This window comes from Colossoma macropomum, unplaced genomic scaffold, assembly GCF_904425465.1.
Source record: "Colossoma macropomum unplaced genomic scaffold, Colossoma_macropomum, whole genome shotgun sequence".
NCBI lineage: Eukaryota > Metazoa > Chordata > Actinopteri > Characiformes > Serrasalmidae > Colossoma > Colossoma macropomum.
In genome coordinates this window covers 34,365,066-34,386,156 of record NW_023494799.1, presented here as the reverse complement: position 1 = coordinate 34,386,156, position 21,091 = coordinate 34,365,066, and the positions used below count along the sequence as shown (strand labels likewise).

Below are 21,091 nucleotides of genomic sequence, written 5' to 3'. Positions count from 1 at the left end.
CCGTGTACTGAACTCTGCTTATTCAACTATTCCAATGTAAATACAGTTTTCCGTTCTACAGTATCTTTAAGGATTAACACATTTCTCGATGCATTCTAGGATAATGTATGGTGGGCTTCCATTTTACACACTTTAGGGTGTCTAATTCTCACTAGCACAGGCATATGGCTGCTACAGATTACAGTTGAGTTTTGTTTCTTTTAATAAAGAACTGTTTTATCTTGAGCAGAAACAGAAATCGCAAATATAATCTAGTGTCCATATTCCTGCGTGATGTACACGCATGCTAAGGGGTATTGGATTCCGGTGGGGAATCGGAATTTGAGACAACACCTTGTCTATCTGCCTGCTGCATTCAGCTACACAGTGAAGTTTTGTTCATTTATAATTCACAGCAAGTCATCTCAGTACTGGTTTTAACAAACTCTTGTTCATTTGGCCTCATCATTTCCCCTCAGGGGAATCCCTAGCGCCATCTTAAGGGCTGTTCCATTACTTTATTAGCTCAAGTGACAGTTGTCAGCTGAGCCCTCGGAGGGGGTCGAGCGAATATCAGTGTAGACCGTCAGCAGCAGAACTTGCCCAAATTTTCTTATTCAAACCCCAAAGCAATGGCGGACAAAGCTGTTTATATGCTGTATGAATAAACTACTTCAAAATGCTAAACATTTCAAAACCATAACATTTTATTTGCTGGGCTTTAGGTTACAAACTACTCCATCTGTTATACATGAATGCTCATATAACTTCATGACCTTCCTGCTAGCTGGCTTGTTAGCTTGCTAAAGGCCACATGGCTAATGAGAACAAAAAACACGACAGTTCACCACGATTCTACTCTAAGTTTATAGCCAGACTAAGCAGTTACTCACTCACGTTATGTACGTTATGCTCAAACTTAAAAAAAATGTTTTGCATTGCAAAGTTTGAGTGGCCACTTGTGTAACGTAAGTGTAAGTATCCCCGAGTGGCGAGTTGAAATGGTAAGGGCAAGTTTTTAAAAGAATTGGGGCTGTACTGTCTTCTGAGCCAGACGTTCCTAATCCAAGTCCTGGTGACCTACCACTATGCGCATTTCATGCTTTGCCTCATTGTGCGCCCCTGATTCAACTCTTTAACTCTCTTTCTGTAAAAGAGATGTTTAATCTCAGTGTGACTACCCAGGTTAAATAAAGGTAAAATAAATTTAAAAAGACTTATTTAACTAATTAACAAGCTCCTTGTGGGCTGGGTCAGGCGTGCAGAGCAGAGAAACCACAAAAGGGGTCACTAGTTTTGGGTGACTACTGACTTCTAGAGTTTGTTGGCATTGTTGGCCTTTTTCCAGCGCTGAACTGGAAAAGCCTTATTTGGTCACCAAACATGACTTCGTTGATCAAATTCATCTGGCGTAAGTGGAAATTTGAGTGTTTTTTTTCACCAAACCATTCATTTAAAGTTACTGCCCTCTTTTGCTTTTAAAGTTCCTGATCTAGGAGACACTTAGCTCTACTGAATTAAAGTTGTACAGTAATGATGGCTTGTGTGGCCAGCAACAGATGCTTAATTTGCCTCACTGCTTAGCTCTGTTTGATGCTGGCTCAGTCTGATGGTAACCTCTCTCTGTGTCCTCAGGTGCTGCTGCTTCTTCAAGAGGAAGAGGAAGAAGAACACCCCGCGGCACAAATGATCCGGCAGCCCCTGCACCCTGCCCGCTTTTGGTTGTTTTAAGAGTGTTTAATAAAGAAATTTTATTCAAAAGAAGACAACAGAATGCCCTCAAGATGAATAGCCTCAAGGGGACCTACCTATGAGATACATGCACATATTGTCCCTCTGGGAAAATGGAAATGGATGCCAGGCCTCATGGATGGGTTCCTTGAGTTGGGATATATACGCACGCATTTGGATCTCAAAGCACTGGAACAGCGTTTCACTCCTTCATTTGCTGTCATGCTTCTTGGTTTTCTTGCCCCCCCCCACTCTTCCCCAGTCCTTCTTCAGTGGAAGTGGCAATGATGGAGTTAACCTCTGCGAACCAGCTCTGGAGAGGTTTGGCGGGAGCATCCATCAGTCCGAGGAGCCTCATCCTTGCTGGATTTCACCCACTGACGCTTCTCCACTACATGCCCTTCTACACCCCTCCCCCTTATCTTTCACTACACTACACAGAGCGAGGCTGCTAACAGCCAGCCTGTCCCTTTTCACCCCCCACGCTCTTCTTCTTTTCATGTCTCATCGCTTCTTCACATCCTGACTGTGTGGTCAAAGCCTTAGAATATTGATAGTAGCGCTCCTTTGTGTTATCTATTGAATCGAATTAGCGTAAGCATCTTCAACGAAAAAGCTAACTGTCTTAACGATGCTAACAGGCCTTTCCGTGTGGACTATGTAAATTGTGTGAAATAAGCAGCCATGTGTAAAGTGATAACAGGGGCTGTTTTGGTAACATTGTCTTCATGGCCTTTGACCCTCGTGGCAATGTGCTGCCTTGCTCTGTTCTGAGGTTGAGAAAGCGAGATGGAGCGAAGCTTCAAGGGCCCGGGTTCGGGCCCCGGCCCGGCGCGAATGTGAGCCTCAGCACATTCCTCAGTTCTAGTGAATGGTATTTAAGCTGCTTGTTCTAAAGCACTCCACCCACTACGACCTACCAGCCAGTCATGCTGCTTTTTCCTCTTGTGATATCGTATCGCTTTAACGTGAAACTGGCTCTTTTTTTGTTCCTATTAGCTGGGATTTCAGAGCTGAACTTGCCAGTGAAACTTTTTGCTCCTCTTGCGCTCTGTGGTTCTCTTTGTATCAGAAAACACGTTCTCATCGCTTTTTCTTTCCTTGTAGTCATCTTATTTCCAGGACCCAGCCCCTGGCTTGAATGTGTTGTTTCTTGTGTTTCTTTATGATGATTATTATAATTATTATAATGCCATATAAATGTAAGTTATTCCCGAGGAGAACAGTAGACGTTCAGTTACAGTCTACGGGTGACTAAACATTCTTTTTATGTCCCTATAGTACGTGCGCCTTCAGAACATGCTTCTGAATGTGTCTGAATGGAGAATCGGGTAGATGTTTAGGGAACTTGTTCTGAAAATCACTCAATCATTTAGTAATGGCTGTTTAGGACATGTTTCCTTGGCTTATAGCAGTTTTCGCTGGGTATTTTCAGTGTGCCGCTCTGAACTCCAATGCGCAGTAGAAGTCTTTGAGGGACTTTGGAGGATATACAGACTGATGGTAGGAACTGGAGCACCGTCTCCAACTGCCACTGCAAAACGTCTCGGTTTAATGCCTTAACAAACACTACACTACACGGCAGGTCCCTAGGGCTCTGCAGAAAGACACTACGGAACTCCTCCCTTGCCTTTATACTCGTGGTAGACTAGTGGTCAAGGTCCAGTAACGCAGCAACGGGGCATTTGAATCCTGAACAGCCAAACCCACTCAAATTAAGCTAATCACAGATTACGACACCAAAATTGAGTCCAGGTCGATATTTAGCAAATACTGCATAAGTGACTGCGTGTTTTTTGTTTGTTTTTTATTTTTTCTTGGGTTTTTTTTCTTTCTACATCTAGTCTCTCTTCCATTTGTAAATGCTCTTGAGTCATGTTCTGGTCATTAGAGGCTCAGTAGGACAGCCCTTGATCTCTAAGGTATAGGATGAGGCAGTCTTTAGAGCCCATGAGTTCCATTCAAATTTGGGGATTAGATTTGGGCTCAATTATGTTCCCAAGGAGTTTTGTGCTAGGAGTACTGTAGTCCTTTTTATTTTTGCAGAACAAAATGGCGTAATGGCTTTGAAGGAATGGAAGTTATAATCTCAGTGGTGATGTTGCCTTTTTTTTCTTCAGTGATCGCCTGTCCACAGCATAATTCCATGTTTGTGATCCTTTTTAATGTACAGTAAATGTGAATTGAAAAGCGTAAGAAATTATATAACTTTATTCCTTTTCGTTTTTTTGGTTTTGTTTATCACCTGGCCATACAAATGTTGGGAACAGAGAAAGAAAGAGGAACCATGGGAGAGTTTGACTGCACTACACTTTCTTTAACCCATTGTTTACCTTAACTGTCAATTGCCTGTACTGTTATGTACCCTTACTGTTGTGCTTTGGACACCCTGAGGTCATCCTTTAGGTCAGAGCCTTTGAGAAGTGGTGGAGAAGGGTGTTTCCAGAACTCGGTGTGGATACTGATACTGGTGGGCCCACTGTATGACTTCTAGTAAAGTGTAGCAGAAGGAGAAATTACTGAGGAAAGTGTGACTTGTTGTAATGATCCAAATAGATGATGGTCAGAAAGACATTGGACCAAATTTGTATCTTGAGGGGGGCACAATATATATATATTTTTTTTGTTTTACTTTTTTTTTTAATTTTTTTTGCACTGGAAGAACTAGTGGTGATATTGAACCAGACTGTCCAATTCCATTGCTTGCTTGGTGGGCTTCATTGACTAGACATCTTGTAATAAATGTGTGTTGGGCATCCCTCAAGAGTCACACATAGGCCCTCCCCACTTTTTTGTTATTTTTAAAGAAGCATTTGTCATCTTTTGGATTCTGGAATGAACTTAAATGCTTTATATGTGATCCCCATCAGTACCTGGAAAAAATCAGAAAGTTGTCCATGCAGATGTGACCCAGGGTTGGGGGCAGCAGAGGGAGGCCGGCCAACCTGCCATGTAACCAGTGTGTATGCAACATTACTGTGCATTGTGAGCAATATTTCAGAGGCTTAGGTTATATAGAGTTTTATCTTATGCTCATCCAGTGTGACGTGAGTCACTGTGGTTCTAAATTATTTTGTGAAAAGTACTTGAATACTACTTTACTCCGTTGAAACTCCAGTTGCCGAACGTCTCCCGCTAGTGTGTAGGGAGAGGCTCCTTTCGATGTTTTTTAATTTATCTTTTCTTTTCTTGTATTGCATATTATTATGTGCCTCCACACGAGTGTTTGGTGAGGATTTAGTATTTTTTGGACATGTAATGCTTGCTGCTGTCGGGTGTGTCTGTGTGCTCGCTTAAGGGAGAACGACTTGTGTGAAAAGACGTGTTGCCTCACACTCCTCGTCCCATGCGCTTCCGTTACCTGACGCCAGGATAATGCAGTGTCTGAATTGGGGTAGTAACATGGCTGCGTTGCAGATTATGGCTGGTCTTGTTTGGTCTAAGTCCTCTGTCCTGATCCAAGATCATTGTTAGTTAGGTTGTAGATTAAATCCAGATCCAGACGTTCTAGATTAAATCCAAACGTTGATTTCCAGTTGACAGGGGACTTGTAAGGCTTTTACAGTGAGTAGAAAATGTATGTGTAGGGCGCCATCTGCTGGCCAGTCAAATATCTGTAATCTGCCTCTGTGAATGCTACTCTAGACACTGAAATCAGACATTCTGCATATGAATTGCTATTGAGCTTTGCAGAACTTGTTCCTTTTTACTGGGCTCTTGGCTGAGGCCGTCATAATGACTACTAGCTCTCATCAATGCAAAGTAATGACTATTTCAAACCATCACAACTTGCATCTTTTAATTGCTTTCCTGTTTCTTAGTAGTAGCCCATATTTAATACCCTTTGCACTCTAACACACATAGTGTGGGGACATTTGGCGAATAATGAGCCCGTCCCTTAACGTTATTGACTTCTTTATGGTCAAGATGACTGAAGAACCAAACTACGTTCTGTAGCGTTCCAACAGCAGCCATTATATCACTACGAGGAAACGTCTTAAGGGGTTAATAATTGGCAGATACTCGTATACAACCAACATTAGGTGGAAGCTCAGTGTTTCTGCAGTCTATTAACGTGCATGGCTTTACGGATAAGAAAGCAACGGTTAAATTCGTGTATGTGGGACTTTATTTGATGTACACTCTGGGCATGAGATTTCTACACGTTCTGTTCACAGTTGCAATCACACAGCTTCTATAAAAAGCTGCTTTAAGTTTTGACATCTTTTAAGATCAGCTTTAGTCCTGCAAGTTATTTCCATAGCATATTCTAGTTTACTGTACACTGTTATTTGATTGCCGTCGTGCAACAAAACCTTTTTTTTCCTCTGAAATTGTCATTTTTTTGTCTCTAACATGGTTAAATTGGTGTGTAAATCTGTTGAACAAAAGAATTTAATGTGAACAGATTTGTAGGTCTGCTTAAACGGCACATTCTTTAATGAACTGTATATCGACAGGAGTTTGGATTGGACAGCGCTGCAATATTTTCAGTTGTTGTCAACATTGTATCACCACTTTGTTTCCTCTCAGTGTTTCTTCAGCAAGATTCTGTGAGACAAAAAGAACTTTCTTTACTTCTAAAATGTGGAACATTTGAATTGTACAGTCCTGAGAGATAAGTCCCTTTTCTGGTTCTGGCCGCATTTTCAAAGATACTATAAAAGCAGTGAATCTGAAATTGTATCAAGACTTTGTGTTGAAATATGAATGTTAATGTATTGAATGGTTTCACTTAGTCAAGGGCTTCAATTGTGAGGGACCCATCTTTGTTTCTCCAGTTTAACACTACTACTTTTGAGTTGCAGAAAGATAAAGGTCTTAATCTTAAATGCCTATTTTTTTCTGAGGAGTCATATGAAGTACCACATTTAACCTTTCAAAATTCAATTTTTATTCCCTCCACTCTTAAAGGGAAACTCAAGTTTGCACCCTTTTTTATGTAAAATAAAAGAAATTGTCTCAACTTCTAGAGTGTTGTCTTAATGTTTGGTATGTTTGGCCTTGAGTGTTGAACAGTACTGTAACTGATTTACAAGCCTTGTGATGTAAGAAGCCCAGAAGGATCTCACAGTCAGGGTTGAGAATTTTATACTCTTTTATTGGCTGACAGCAAAAAAACTGGTAGAAAGATGTAAATTTGAAAAGTGAGGTGTTTTCCTGAACTGTGGCTAATGTGTTGCACTTTGTTTTGCACACAGCAACTGACAGTACGGGATTGGTTCATATCCTAAAGAGCCTGTAAGAAAGAAAAACCCTTTTTTTGACCTTGTTTAAAGCAAAGAGTTGAATGTATAAAATCATTAGTAAAGTTTTAAAACATACCAATTAAGCATCAAAAACTGCCCATCATGCATCCATTGTTTCTGTGATGTAACAAAAACCAGTAGTTGAGCACTGCCCATACACACGGAAGTTATGGTGATTTAGCCTGGACTGTGTGTGTGTAATATATATATATATATATATATATATATATATATATATATATATATATATATATATATATATATATATAAATATAAATATATAAATGAATGAATGAATGAATAGGAGGTCTTGGAGAGGAGTGGAGAAGGGATCATGGTCTGGTTCTGTTTTTCAGGGTTTGGACTTGGTTCCTCAGTTCCAGTGAAGGGTCATGTTAATGCTACAACATTCAAAGATATTCTATACAATTATATGCTTCCAACATTGTGGCAGCAGCTTGGGGAAGAGCCTTTACAGTTGCTGCATGCAACTTTTTAATAACATCTATGGTTTTGCCATTGGATGTACAACAAGCTCATACAGGTGTGATAGACAGGTGTCCACATACTTTAGGCCACCTAGTGTAGAATTCATTCCCTGCCATGCTCTCATCCAAGATCCTGTCTGACACTACTGGTGTACACAGTTTCTGACAGACTTATGACGTTCCTCAGTGTTTTGCTCATGGCGCTGTCACCCTCAGGTTGCTCATAAGGAGTCAGGACCTCCTGGGCCCACATTCACAAAGCTTCTCAGAATAAAAGTCCTGATCCAAGACCAGATTCCTCTCTTATTTGCTGTAACTAGTGCCCATATTAATGCTGTGTAAAAGGTATAAACTGATTCCAGCAATATTTCATTGAGAAGTTTGATAAGTAAGAAGTTTTGTTAAAAAAAAAACAAAAAAAAGAAACTACTATACAAATAAAATTTAATTGAGCAGTAAATGAAGAATACAACTTAAAACACCTGTAAAGAGGTATTTTAAGTAATTCACACGTTTACAGGGTTATGTCACACTTTTTAAGTGGGTTCAGTGGTTCTTTGGTCAAAGCAGTGGTTGTATAGAGATCTCTGACACCTCAAATGACCAGCTGAATGCACAGATAAATCTTGAGGAGGTTAATTTTCTCGGTGATGGGGAACCTGTTGTATCTGGTTCTTTAAAGAGCCTTTTAAAAAATGTCTGTGTAGCACAAAAGTCTCAAGGGTTCTTACGAGTCATAGAACGTTTTGCTGCACCCTTACAGAAGTGGCTATTCAAGGGTTCTTTAAGATAGTCGAAGGTTATATAGAGAACCATGACAACTTAAACGACTGTTTGAATGCATAAATGTTTTTTTCTCTGTTTTATATGATTCCAGTATAAGTCGTACAACCTTTTTTGGTACTTCAAAGAACAGTTTTTGCTAAGAGTGGCAGCTGTTTCAGAGCCGGTTTATGAGGAGTCTGGCCTCTTCCTATTCCCCCCGTTATATCAAAAACAGGACTGCTAAACAGCAGAGGGCGCCCGTCAGTGAGTCCTCAATGAATGAGAGTAAATGGAGCTCAACGGCTAAAACCGAAAAGTTAAAATAGTTTCTAATCCCTCACCACAACGTTTCTTTAATTTTAGAAAGTAGAAGGATGTGTTTCACTAAAAAAACAAAGAAATCTGACCTATATATTTCCTTTTTTCTACAGCAAACGGGTTTTGGGCAGCAGGACGCTGGCATTACTGCTAGAGCGTGATGATTGGTTGGCGAGCGGAGCAGCTCATTGGCTGTTCGCACTCACTGACGTCATGAATATACATTGGCGCCATTTTAAACTCCTATAGTTCAAGTTTAAAAGCTCTTAAAAATATAACAGCAGTGTTAAAATGTTTTATGCTGTTCTGTGTTCAGGAAATGTTTGTATTCTTTTACATTAAAAATGTTTAACATTTATAAACTATGATTTTGCTCAAATGCTCCATATCAACCCATTCATTTTGGACTCGCTCAGAAGCGCCCTCTAGCGTTTGAGAAAATCGGAAGAGTGGGAATTCTCATGTTTTTTTTTTTTGTTTTTTTGTTTTTTTTCCAGCATATAACCATATATATACAAACAAGTATAACAGTAGGATGCCTTACAGCCTTCACATCCCAGAATAAACAAAATAAAAAAATAAAGAGGAAAGAAGAAAGAAAATCAGAAACAAAAATAATACCACTGGGATTTAAATAAAATTGAAAAGCTTTAACACGGATTTACAATGTCTTATTTTGCTGCTGGTGCCAATTCACTAATGTAGAAATGTAATTACACAGATCTGTGCGTACAAACGTGATGTATGAAGGTATTTTTCCGGCAAATTTCACCTTATGTATATACAATTTAGCTATTATTATGATCAGGTTTATTATAAAACATTTATTTGGTTTAAACAAAAGGTCATCAAAAAGATATAAAACAGTGGCTTTTGAGGGGGATTTCTTAACCAACCTTTCTCTTCAGGTCAAAAAAGAGATCAACCCAGAGCGAGTAAGAGAATACACCGTTAAAAATAAAAAAAATACACCGTGTTCAATGGATTCTGGAGCCCCTTTACAAAAAGTACAGGCATCACTCACGTCCAAACTGTGCAGCTGTTCTGCCTTTGTTGAGTTGACCACTGTAATGTTGCTAATGGAATAGATTTACAAAATAAAAGCTGCCTTATAAAATTACTGTTACACTTCTTATCTATTATATCAACCCCATTAATAAACATAATATAGTTCTGTAGAGAAAAATCCTCTATAACCTTTTGATTAGAGAAGACCATCAGGGATAGAGTCACATATCCTCTTAAAGTTTGTATTTTAACTGACCGCACCAAATTTATTGCAAAAGTCAGAGCAAGAAATAAAATGATGATTATCATCAAGTAATTGGTTATTCAGCAAAATATTATTAAACCACAGATGTGAGAACAGTGACCTTCCCTTATAGATAATGCGTTCATTGTTCCAAAGTAAAGACTGATGAGGTGAAAAATTGTGTTTGTTTAACAAAGCTTGTCTGTGAAAGTCTGATAGCTTCATTGGTAATTTATGAATATTGTAAGGGCACATAAGCGAAAATTTTAATCCAGCAAGTTTTTTTGAAAAGAAATGAAATGAACTTTTAGCCAACTGTGTCTGAACACACCGGAATTAGACCTCCGCATTTAACCCATCCGTGCAGTGAAACACCACATACACACTAGTGAACACACACACAAACACACTAGGGGGCAGTGAGCATGCTTGCCTGGAGCGGTGGGCGGCCCTATCCACAGTGCCCAGGGAGCAGTTGGGGGTTAGGTGCCTTGCTCAAGGGCACTTCAGTCACGCACTGTCAGCTCAGGAGATCGACCCTGCGACTTTCCAGGCACAGGGCTGGTTCCCTAACCTCCAGCCCATGACTGCCCCCTAAATCTCTGCTCCAGGTGAGGCTCGAACTCACAACCTTGGCATAGCTTCACTTGTACTGCTGTATAAGTACCGCGCACTGACCAATTGATAGGTATGCAAGTCCATATACTTGCAGGACTTCTGAGGAGTCTTCTAATCCAGCTAATAATAATAATAATAATAATAATCATAATAATAATAATAATACATTATACTTATATAGCGCTTTTCAAGAACTCAAAGACGCTTATAGGTTTTCGAAATACAGAGAGGTAAGAAGGAGCAATGAGAGGAGCAGGGTTATGTACAGCTCTGTATGTGAGGAGAAGAATTTTGAATTGTATGGGGTATTTTGCAGGAAGCCAGTGGAGATGTTGAAGGATGGGTGTAATATGCTGATGGGCACGGGTGCGGGTGAGGAGGCGAGCAGCAGAGTTATCATGCTCATGGTTCTTGACGTTCACACTCATTCGTCAAAACACAAAAAGCTTTTTTCACATTCCGGTACAAATCTGTTCTGTAGGCCAGCATCTCAAGAGTACCTATGATAGACGGGTTCTAGTTGAAAACTCTGAACGTTTTTAAACACTAGAATGCACTTATGACAGGTCAAAATAACCCACATAAATGTGTTTTATCAACTAAATCCTGGAATTTCATAATAAAAAATCTTTATAACGACTTTTTTTTTTTTTACATTTAAAAGGATTTGGTATTACTGTCACACATTTCCATAAGTCTACTAAAAATGACTCAATATGCCTAAAAAATCATATTAAATGTTATATACCCTGACAGGCCACTTTATTAGCTCATTCTACCTTGTTTCTACACTCACTGTCCATTTTATCAGCTCCACTGTAGTTCAGACCAATTAAAACACGGCGTGGGAGGAGCTGGATCAGATCCAGCCGAACCCCCTGGACTTTTGGTTCTGCAGCGAGGACCATCTCAGTTCTCCGGCTATTTGTCGTTAGCCGGGGGGGGGGGACTTTTATTTTGCTTCCGCCGTAACGCATTTCTTTCCGGCGTGGTTGCGCTCAGGTCTTTTCCTCAGACCTGAATCAACATGGTGGGTTGTTTACAATCGAGTACGAACGTTTGGGAATCCGCTGTAATCCTTCATTATCCCTGAAAAACCAGAGTTCAAAGCATTTGTATTAGACTTTTCACATAATTATACATCAATAACACTGAGTAGTGTGGAAAGAGACGGATGTATCACAGTAATTTTTAATTTAGAAAATGGATCCGACCGACTGATCCAGTTAACGCAGCCCCGATAGTTCAGCGCTTCGTGAGACGTTTTGGCCGCCGCTGCTGTCCGTTTATTAACTTAACTGCTTATTAATAAACACAGGCTACGCGGTTTTACGCGGACTTTATCAGTGGCTGATTAGAATGACGCTCTTTTCCCCTTCAAACCCCCCGACGCTCCCTTAGACGTAGCAAAGCCCTGCGGTGTTTGAGGTAAATGCTCAATAAGTAGCTGTGTTTTCGCTTTAGGGTCGCGTCAGAACAAAGACGGTGAAGAAGGCCGCCCGGGTCATCATTGAGAAATACTACACCCGACTGGGCAACGACTTCCATGTGAACAAGAGGGTGTGTGAGGAGATCGCCATCATCCCCAGCAAACCTCTGCGCAACAAGATAGCCGGGTGAGTACAGGAGCTGCAGCACAGCGCCGTCCACCGAGAGCCGCAGGAGCCGATTTCCCCCAGAAAAGAAGACCAAACTTCATCATAATTAAGAGAAAGTCGGTCATCATTATGAGACACGGTGTCAGTTGCGATGCCAAGTCGTAATTTTAAGATGTGAAGTCGTAATTATGAGAAAATAAGCCATAATTGAGATACTAAGTCATAATTATGACAAACTCGAGGTTCCGGGTCATAATTAGGAGGAAGTAAGTCATAATTAAGAGATACTATGTCAATTATGAGAAAGTGACAATTGAGATACTAAGTCATAAATATGAGAAAGTAAGTCATAATTATGATAATGTAAGACATAATTGAGGTGCTAAGTCATAATTATGAGAAAATGAGTTATAATAAACTTTATTATGCCTGACTGAATGGCTGTACATTCTCAGCACTGCTGTGTCTGATCCACTCGTACCAGCACAACACACACTAACACACCACCACCACGTCAGTGTTACTTCAGTGCTGAGAATGATCCACCACCCAAACAGTACCTGCTCTGTGAGGGTCCATGGGGGTCCTGACCACTGAAGAACAGGGTAAAAGGGGGCTAACAAAGTATGCAGAGAAACAGATGGACTACAGTCTGTAACTGTAGGACTACAAAGTGCACCTATATAGTAAGTGGAGCTGATAAAATGGACAATGAGCGTAGAAACAAGGAGGTGGTCATAATGTTACTGGTGGAAACAGGCTTCCATAGATAGCAGCTCCATGTCTTTCAGTTTGTGAATCCATCCAGGGGCGTAGAATAGGGGTGACCAGTGCCATCCTGGAATAAAGCATGGACACTGCTCTGACCAGTTATGGCAAATTGAGATGGTCATCCATCATTAATGTATAACCTGTAGTAAATACAATCTAAATGAATAACTTCTGTGGCCTCTGTATGAAATGTGTTTTCACTGTGATTAATTTGATTCAAATACATTATTTCCTCATGAATGACCAAAATATGTTACATCAACACATTTTGTTTTTCAGTTTACTTTTATCGTTGTATTTTTATGTTTTATTCACATGGAAATCATGGGTAGATTTAGTTATGTACAGAGAAATACAACATAAAATTGTTATAAAGGAGTTACACAGATCTTTCAGGATTCTGCATATTTCAGTGGTTGAGATGTAAAAACACATTCAGAGTTGTTTGGTGTGAAGTGGTGCAATGTAGACAAACTGCCGAGAAACTGTATTTCTTTACAGTAATGGTGACAGAAACCAGATATTTTATCCAGTGAACCTGTACATGTCCTCTTGAGTTTTTATATTTAATTTTGGCAAACATAAAAAAAAAGTTTTCTTTGGATATTATAACCTTCCGTATCAATGTTGTCAGAAGAAAACCTCATATCTCCAAAATACTAACTGTACAGGAGAAGGAAAAAACATGCTTTACTTTTAATGTTAGTCAATGGAACCAGACTTTTTTCAGAGCTATTTTGGGCCGTTTATTTTGGTCCATTCAGCATAAAATTTACATACAATGTAAAGGACAAACAGGTATTTTGAAATTGTCAAAAACTGAAAAACGTCAAAAATGGAGATACAAGGTTTTCTTCTGACAGCAGCAACATACCTCTCCACCATGAACGGACACATTTTTATAGGCCAAATTCTCATTTCTGTTATATATACAATAATGACACAGGCATCAGGCAGCATATTCATAAGCATTTTGTATAATGTCTTTATGTGAGGAAGTCTTCAGTGGCATTAAATGCTTTGCACATTTGGTTACTATCACCACCACTGTTAACAGGTCTCAACAAATTTCCCTTTACATTATAGGAGTGAGGATTGGACCCACTAGCAGGCTATGGTCATTTATTTGGTCAAGCCATTTGTTTGGCTGAACAAACATGCTGGGCAGCTTGCTTTCCCTAGTTCACGTGTAATAAATACCATGTACATTTAGTTTACATACTGTAGATCAACGGTGTCCGGTCTTATACATAAAGGGCCAGTGTGGCTGCAGGTTTTCACTCCGAACGAGCAGGAGCTCACCTGATTGCACTTTTTTAAATAATTGCTAAATCTTCCAACAACCGATCATGTGAGCTCCTGCTTTGATGGGATGAAAACCTGCAGCCACACTGGCCCTTTGAGGATAAGACTGGACACCCCTGCTGTAGATAATGTATGCTTAGTGGCTGTTTTTGAATTTATTTCTGTAGTATTCCTGTTCAAAGCTGGCTTTCCCAAAAGCACTAAGATGCATTTGGGAAACTGGACCCAAAATTGTCCATCTGTGTATGCACCAGTTCCACCAAGACAAGTGTCTAGAACATGCAGGTGTACTTGACCAGTTCATTTCAGATTCAGCAGCGTACGCTTAGTGAACATATTTGGCAGGTCTGTTTGCCGACACACAGGCTTCACGTGCACCTGTAAGTGTATTTGTCCACTCCTCTATGTGCAGATATGTGACCCATCTGATGAAGAGAATCCAGAGGGGTCCAGTCAGAGGCATCTCCATCAAGCTCCAGGAAGAGGAGAGGGAGAGGAGAGATAACTACGTCCCTGAGGTCAGTGGGACTCTTTCTGAAGGGCTGGTTTGTCCTGAAAGAAATCTTAAGCTGCATTTCAAAAGGTGGGCTGCATTGTTTGGACTGCTAACGTCATGGAAGGCTCTTCCAATCAGAAAGATACTTTGAATACATCTGAGAAAGCAGCCTACATTCTGACGGTTTTCGAGGTGCTACCGGAGTAGCCTTTCTAGTCTTGACGCCCAAAAAACCTTTGTGAACCTGACAACAGTTCAATAGAGGTGTTTGCAGATGAAATCAGTGTGTCTGAGTGTTGCACACATTGTACTGCGAGGCTAGTAGTATACAGTGCAGTGTTTTAGTTTTCATCTGTTTGTGAGGAAACTGAATGCATTATGAATAATTATGAACATTTTTTTTCTGTGCAGTTCTGTCCTTCACATCAGCAGGATTTTCTCCATCAAATTTCCTTACAACCATAAGACAGAAGACCCTGTCTCTCAGCCGTAGTCTAGCTTTTGGAACACAGCTTTAATGTTGGTTTGAGCTGGTTGATATAAATTTTTCAGATTTGAAGTTACTTTTTAAACAAAAATTACCAATTGGTATTACTGTTTATTTAAAAAGAAAAACAAAGCCCAACAGGCCTAATCTTGCTTGTTTATATATTCACATTATACTTATGTTTTGGCAAAAATAACATAATAGTGCCACGATTCTCCAGGGTATATTTTGGTTTGTCCATCTGAATTTACATCCTCAAATCTTAAGGCAAATTATTCAGTAACTGCATCAAACAAATGTAAATTTTTATTTTATTTATTTATTATTTATTTTGTAAAAGCTCCCCTCAAATTAACAGAACATGTGTTTTATGGTCATACACACATTTCCATATGCTTACAATTGACTGCTGAAAGCCAAAAATCTTAGACGCTCTTTATATTATTTTATAAAAATAATGTTTACAGAGCAGATCACTGAAGAGACGCTGTCTGTTTATAGTTTATAGCCCAGATTTGTGGAAAAATGGGTCGACTTTCAATAGACAAAAAAATTCAGCTTCTTCTATTATAAGGGTTTAAAATTACATCACCCATCTATTTGACTGGAAAGAAGACAGTTACAGCTCTCATACGACACCCAGCTTTTGAATGTAGCTTATGAAATATGAAAGTTATGAAGAACATGACAAAGAATATGACACCGGTGGTCCCAAGGAGTTGAAAAGGTTAAGAACTACCATAAAAAACTCCACATTTCATATACTGTACTGCGTTAAATCCAGTTGAACAGGACTAATTCTGCTCTCTATGTAAGGGAACAGGCAGTTGTTCAGTGCTCTGGAAGTACTGGTGATGTGACGTGCTCAAAAAACCATATTATCACAATAACAATGAAATATGGCAATATAGCTCAATTCTAATTTGGACTTTAAGTTGTTTGAAAAGTAACCACTTATTTTTTGTGGTCAGTCTTGTGGCTGCTTTTTTGCATCCCCTCCATCTTAAACTCTCATATTTGCATTTGGTCATTTTCACCAATGTGCTGATAATGACTGGTTCTGCGAGTCCACTCAACATGCACTTATGCAAAAATCATATCGTTGGTCAAGACTGTTGACATTATGATGATAATACTGTCAGGTTGCCTTAAACATTCAGATGTCACTGTGAGAATGTTTGCTCTCCTCGTGCAGCTGTTTTGATAACTGGTTCTAGAGAAATTCCTTCCATCTCGGCTGTCGTGACGTGGAATTCAATCTATCGATGGATCGTCTTGTGAATGTATAAAACGTGACGTGCTGTTTTTATTATTCATGGGTCTTTAGGTCTCAGCTCTGGATCAGGAGATCATCGAAGTGGATCCTGATACCAAGGAAATGCTGAGGATGCTGGTAAGTTATAACAGTCATTATGGACGTATCATGACACAGAGTTGGCGGCTTTGCCTTTAAAGTTGATGTGCAGCTTTTAAGTTTGAAAACTCTGGCAAAAGCCCAACTGATTGGAATTTAGGTAGCATAGCATGCAAACACCAGCCGTAAATGTTTATTAGCCCTGTGCTGTGAGACTCTGGGGCTCCCTGCAGAGCTGTGTGTGTAAAAGGTTTGATATTGCAGTGCAGGGTATAACCGTCACACCGTCTCTGCAGATATATGCAAAACAATTCTCCATACTAGAAAAATGCTAATCAGGTGGAATTTGTATTCCTTGTCGTAGCTGGTTGTCTCAACCATCAAGTCCAGTATCATCATTCTGCTGAATCACTAACTTCATTTGCAGAATAGTTACATTAGACCGTAATTCCACTCTTTTCTACACCAGTTTAAATGACTTTGATGCTCATTTGAGAATCTAACACAAGGTTCCTCGATTCATGATGATTTTATTTTATAGTCCTAATTTTATCCATACTTGTGCATTAATGTGCTACAGTTACAACAATAACAGGGGACTGATTTATTTTTCAGGACTTCGGCAGCCTCCCCAATCTGCAGGTTACCCAGCCCACCATTGGAATGAACTTCAGAACTCCCAGAGTCTAGATTTCTCCACTTCATACAGGAATAAAATTGGGATAAAAAGAGACTGTTTTTAGTCGTGATTTGCAAAAAAGGAACTATTGCGTTTTGGTAAACGTGGAGTTTGGAGAAAAGTTGAACTTCTTTAAATTGAGCACTGCCTACAGCTTCTGTGTGGCAGATTATTACCGTCCCTATTCACATTCCTGACTCCACTACTGACTATAACTCACTCATATTGTGAATTAAGTACATTTAAAGTAAACGTTTAAAGACCTACTCATAAATTGGAACTGTTAACCAGATTAACTGAAACTGTAAGACCACATCCAGTCTGGACGCAGCTACAGCATTTCTAATGCTGAACAAAGCACCATTATATTCTTAGCATTTTAATCAACAGGTAGAAAAAAAGAACAACAGCTGTCACTTTTAACTTGTATGCAGAAACGTTTATTGTTCTGCTGCTCTTAAGCTTTTTTCCCCTAATAAAAGGTAAATTTGGAAACAGTTTACTTCTGAGCTTTGATCCATTTCAAAATCAAACATGGTATCAGGGAGCTGGCTAAGAGTTTTCTTTCAATGGTGGGAGGTGGAGGTGACAAATGATATCATTGGTTAATATGTTTTCCATCTGCTGGTGCACCATTACAATCATAATGGAAATGAAGTTTTCAAGGTGCACAAAAGTTCAGTTTCGATGGAAAACAATAATATGGACATCATTTAGTCCATTTAGATTTCAGGTTGACTTTAAGAAAATACAGTCAGTTCTATTTGACTATAAATGCCTGAAATCTGCAGAAACCCTGATGGTTTCATTAAGAATTAATTAAGAGATTATAAAATTATATATACATTGTTCCACAATCTAATCAAAGGCCTGTCCAGTCAGAGGCTGCCTGCTGCTTCAGTAAATACACTGTAAGTACTGAGGGTGTAAATCTCTGACCTCAGGATTTGTTGTCAGTTCTCTAGAAACAGTTCAGTGCAGTCGATCTCAGATATACAGCAACATAAAGACTCGTTCAGGAAAAAAAAGATTTTGTTCCAAGGGCAAAGAAACGTTATGATCCACGATTTGATTCGATTGATTGGTTATTTTGGTACAATTCAGGATCTTCAAAATGCACTTAATACAAACATGTGGCACATAGGCAATGAAAACAAATACCAAGCTTTCTTTTATTTTTACATTTGAAAATGTACCACAAAAATGAGCTTCACTGGGTTTTCTGATGGATAATAAATGATTCTCATATTCCAGAATCAATGCAGTTGAATCACCTCCTCCAGACTGATTCTCCACACTGCAGCTTCACACCCCTCAGTAAATACAGTATAGAAATCACCGTAACCTTTAACAGGTTTCATAATAAGACAGTGATGAAATAAGAGTGTTTAATGAAGAAAATACAAGACTTTTTTTCAGAATTTGATTTTTTTTAAAAAGCCACAGTTTTCTACAGACAGCAAAAATCTTTGTACAGAAATAAGCAACAACAGAATTCCTCATCTGCAACACTGTAAAACCTGTCGCTCAAATACCGTTTCAGAGGCAAAAAAAACAAAAGAACAAGACCAGCTGCCTACTGCTACGCTATGACACTACATTACACAAATATAGCTTTAGATTCAAAACACAGGATATGTAAGAAATGTTTTTTTTTTCCCGAAGTTGCTGAAAAAGTGCAATAGAGGTTTAGGTTGACTGTCTACAACTCTATTAGTTTATCCCAAATAGGTGATCCTCTCATTCGCGCGTGTTCCTACATTAAAACCCGACTTCTTATAGTCATACTGACATTCAAAAAGATGCAGAAGATGATGAGAGACATGGTGGCAATAAAGTAGAGCAAATAATCATGATTGCAGTGATATTTTTTTCTTTGGGTAAAAGGGCAGAAGGGGAATGATTTCCAGGAGGGGACCAGCTGTTTTTTTTTCCTCTTTCACATTGAAATCCTATACAGATCAATGTATTTCTTCACATAAAACAACTACGAGAAAAAGAAGGGGGGATAATGAAGACGGGGAGTCCTGTTTGAAAGGTTAGCATTATTTGCGCTTTACAGTCTAAAGTGCTGTGGATGTGATTTTAACACATACAGAGCAAAATGGTACGTTTCTCATAGTGACCACATTCTGAATGTAGCACATCTGGAGTCCAGCACTGGATGAGAGATTCCTTTGTTAGTTTATACTGCATTTTCCGATGTAACAGTAGAGCCTAACTAACTTTAAACTCATCGTAAGCCGCCGTCTCGCAGCTGAAAACCTCGTACCAGCAAACTGACTGACCGGCATCGTTCAGCCTGTGAATGAGGCAGTACGTTACATCACAGTGCTGGGCGAAAAAAGCCGTATATGCTTCCCCTTCTGTGATAAAACAGGCAATCAGACGAAAATATAAGGCAATATTAGGACCTCCCATTAAGAAAAACAGAGAAAAATCTCGTACCAAGGGCAAAGCAACGTTACAATCCAATATCCAGTCAAATCTGTTTCAGAAAATGGAGCATGGACTCTGCCAGAGAGGAAAGAGAGCGGCATGGAAGGCTTTCACACTCTCATCCAAACCAAAAAAAATAGCTATTTCTGAAGAAATAAAAGAAGAATGAGGCAGTTTTGAACTTATATACATATCTATACGTGTATATGTATATAAAATAATACAAAAAACATTTAGAAAATAAAGAAAATGGCACAATATATGACATACAAAAAAAAGGGAAAGACATCATTCAATCCAAAATGCTTAATACAAAAATGAGTTATGGAAATAAAAAGGACGACGTCCGATGTTCACCTCACTGGAACGAGGAGGGGGCGGCGAGGCTTTATATATAGATACAAAAACGCACAAAGGAAAGACACAAATGAAACACTGTAAATTGTGCCTTAAGAGCACCAACACGAACACCAGCATACTGTAATCTTCCTTTTTTCTTAGGATAACGAAACGGTGTCTTTCGGAGCCGCAGCTCTCCGTAGCGAGAAAAAGGAAAAAGAACGAAGGTAACCGGACAAAAAAAATCTTCTGGTAGAAGGAATCGGTGTCCACACAGAGAAATCTTCACTCCTTGAGACGATGGCCATTTCCTTCCTGAGAGTTAGCAAGGCAAGCCAAATGTTTTAAGTTAGTTAGTTTGTTGTCTTTTCTCTGCGCTCTGTGAAGGACTGAGGAGTCGTCCACGCCTCGGTGGGCCCCCCCTGCCAGGGGTAAGAGTTCTAATTGTGTGTATGTGTTGTGCTCAGGCTGTGGTGATGGCGTTTAGGTCCTTCATTAAACCCTCCAGGTGGGCCATTTCCTCCGACAGCTCGTCCGTCTCATAGTTCTGAGGAAGAGGAAGAGGGTTACTGCAGGGGTGGGGGGTGGGGGCAGGCTTGGGGTGGGTGGGAAGGGGGGGGCGAGGCTTTGGAATTAGGCTTAGGGATGGGCGTCACTTTTAAGGTAAGTTATGAAGAAGACAGTCAAAGATACTGTAGAGCAGAAGCGTCATCCAAAGATGTAAATGAAAGGTTCACAGCCGCGAGCGTTCATGAAGATAATGGGACATGTTTTATCGTTCATGCAGGACGAGTAGGAACAATGCAGCAAACGAATTAAAAGCATGCAGCGATAAATTGAATCAACAGCCAATAAGTGTTGGAGAGAAAAGGGAGAGCAAAGCGCAGAGGTTTGAGAGAGGAAAGATAAACCAGATTAAAATCACATCTGAAATGCAAAACACCCTGAGCATTTTCACTAATGTGTGTATGAATTTCAAGGCTACATTGGAGCAACATAGCGATCACTGAGCTGTGCGCCACACTGGCTTCTTTACAAGAATATTCCAGCATTTTTCAACATAATCACTTCATCTGCCATGTTCAGTGTAGCGTTCTTGCTAGATTACTAACAGGTCGATTACAACACACAATTATCCCTGAACTTAGAGAAGATCAGAAGACCTGTTGGCTCAGAGTAAACTACAGGAGAAGGTAAAGAACCTGCAGACTGGCTTCTACTCT

General features: G+C 39.6%; 3 protein-coding genes across 11 annotated transcripts in view; 2 read left to right on the top strand and 1 right to left on the bottom strand.

Moving 5' to 3' along the window:
• csnk1g1 (casein kinase 1, gamma 1) overlaps nucleotides 1-6,503 on the top strand; it is a 56,379-nt gene extending 49,876 nt beyond the window's left edge. For all 4 annotated transcript variants that reach the window (XM_036585967.1, XM_036585966.1, XM_036585965.1 and 1 more), the window contains one exon: nucleotides 1,615-6,503. In XM_036585967.1, the coding sequence (XP_036441860.1) occupies nucleotides 1,615-1,669 (55 nt within the window). In that variant the 3' untranslated portion in view covers nucleotides 1,670-6,503. The remainder of the gene's footprint in view (nucleotides 1-1,614) is intronic.
• Nucleotides 6,504-11,349: 4,846 nt separating this feature from the next.
• Nucleotides 11,350-17,585, top strand: rps17 (ribosomal protein S17). The gene is made up of 5 exons (XM_036587067.1): nucleotides 11,350-11,430; nucleotides 11,865-12,016; nucleotides 14,487-14,592; nucleotides 16,385-16,450; nucleotides 17,027-17,585. Exons 1-5 carry the CDS (start codon nucleotides 11,428-11,430, stop codon nucleotides 17,099-17,101), a joined length of 402 nt encoding a protein of 133 aa, XP_036442960.1. The 5' UTR covers nucleotides 11,350-11,427; the 3' UTR covers nucleotides 17,102-17,585.
• Nucleotides 17,586-18,240: 655 nt separating this feature from the next.
• neo1a (neogenin 1a) overlaps nucleotides 18,241-21,091 on the bottom strand; it is a 234,938-nt gene continuing 232,087 nt past the window's right edge. For all 6 annotated transcript variants that reach the window (XM_036587065.1, XM_036587061.1, XM_036587062.1 and 3 more), the window contains one exon: nucleotides 18,241-20,415. In XM_036587065.1, coding sequence (XP_036442958.1) covers nucleotides 20,332-20,415 — 84 coding nt within the window. In that variant the 3' untranslated portion in view covers nucleotides 18,241-20,331. The remainder of the gene's footprint in view (nucleotides 20,416-21,091) is intronic.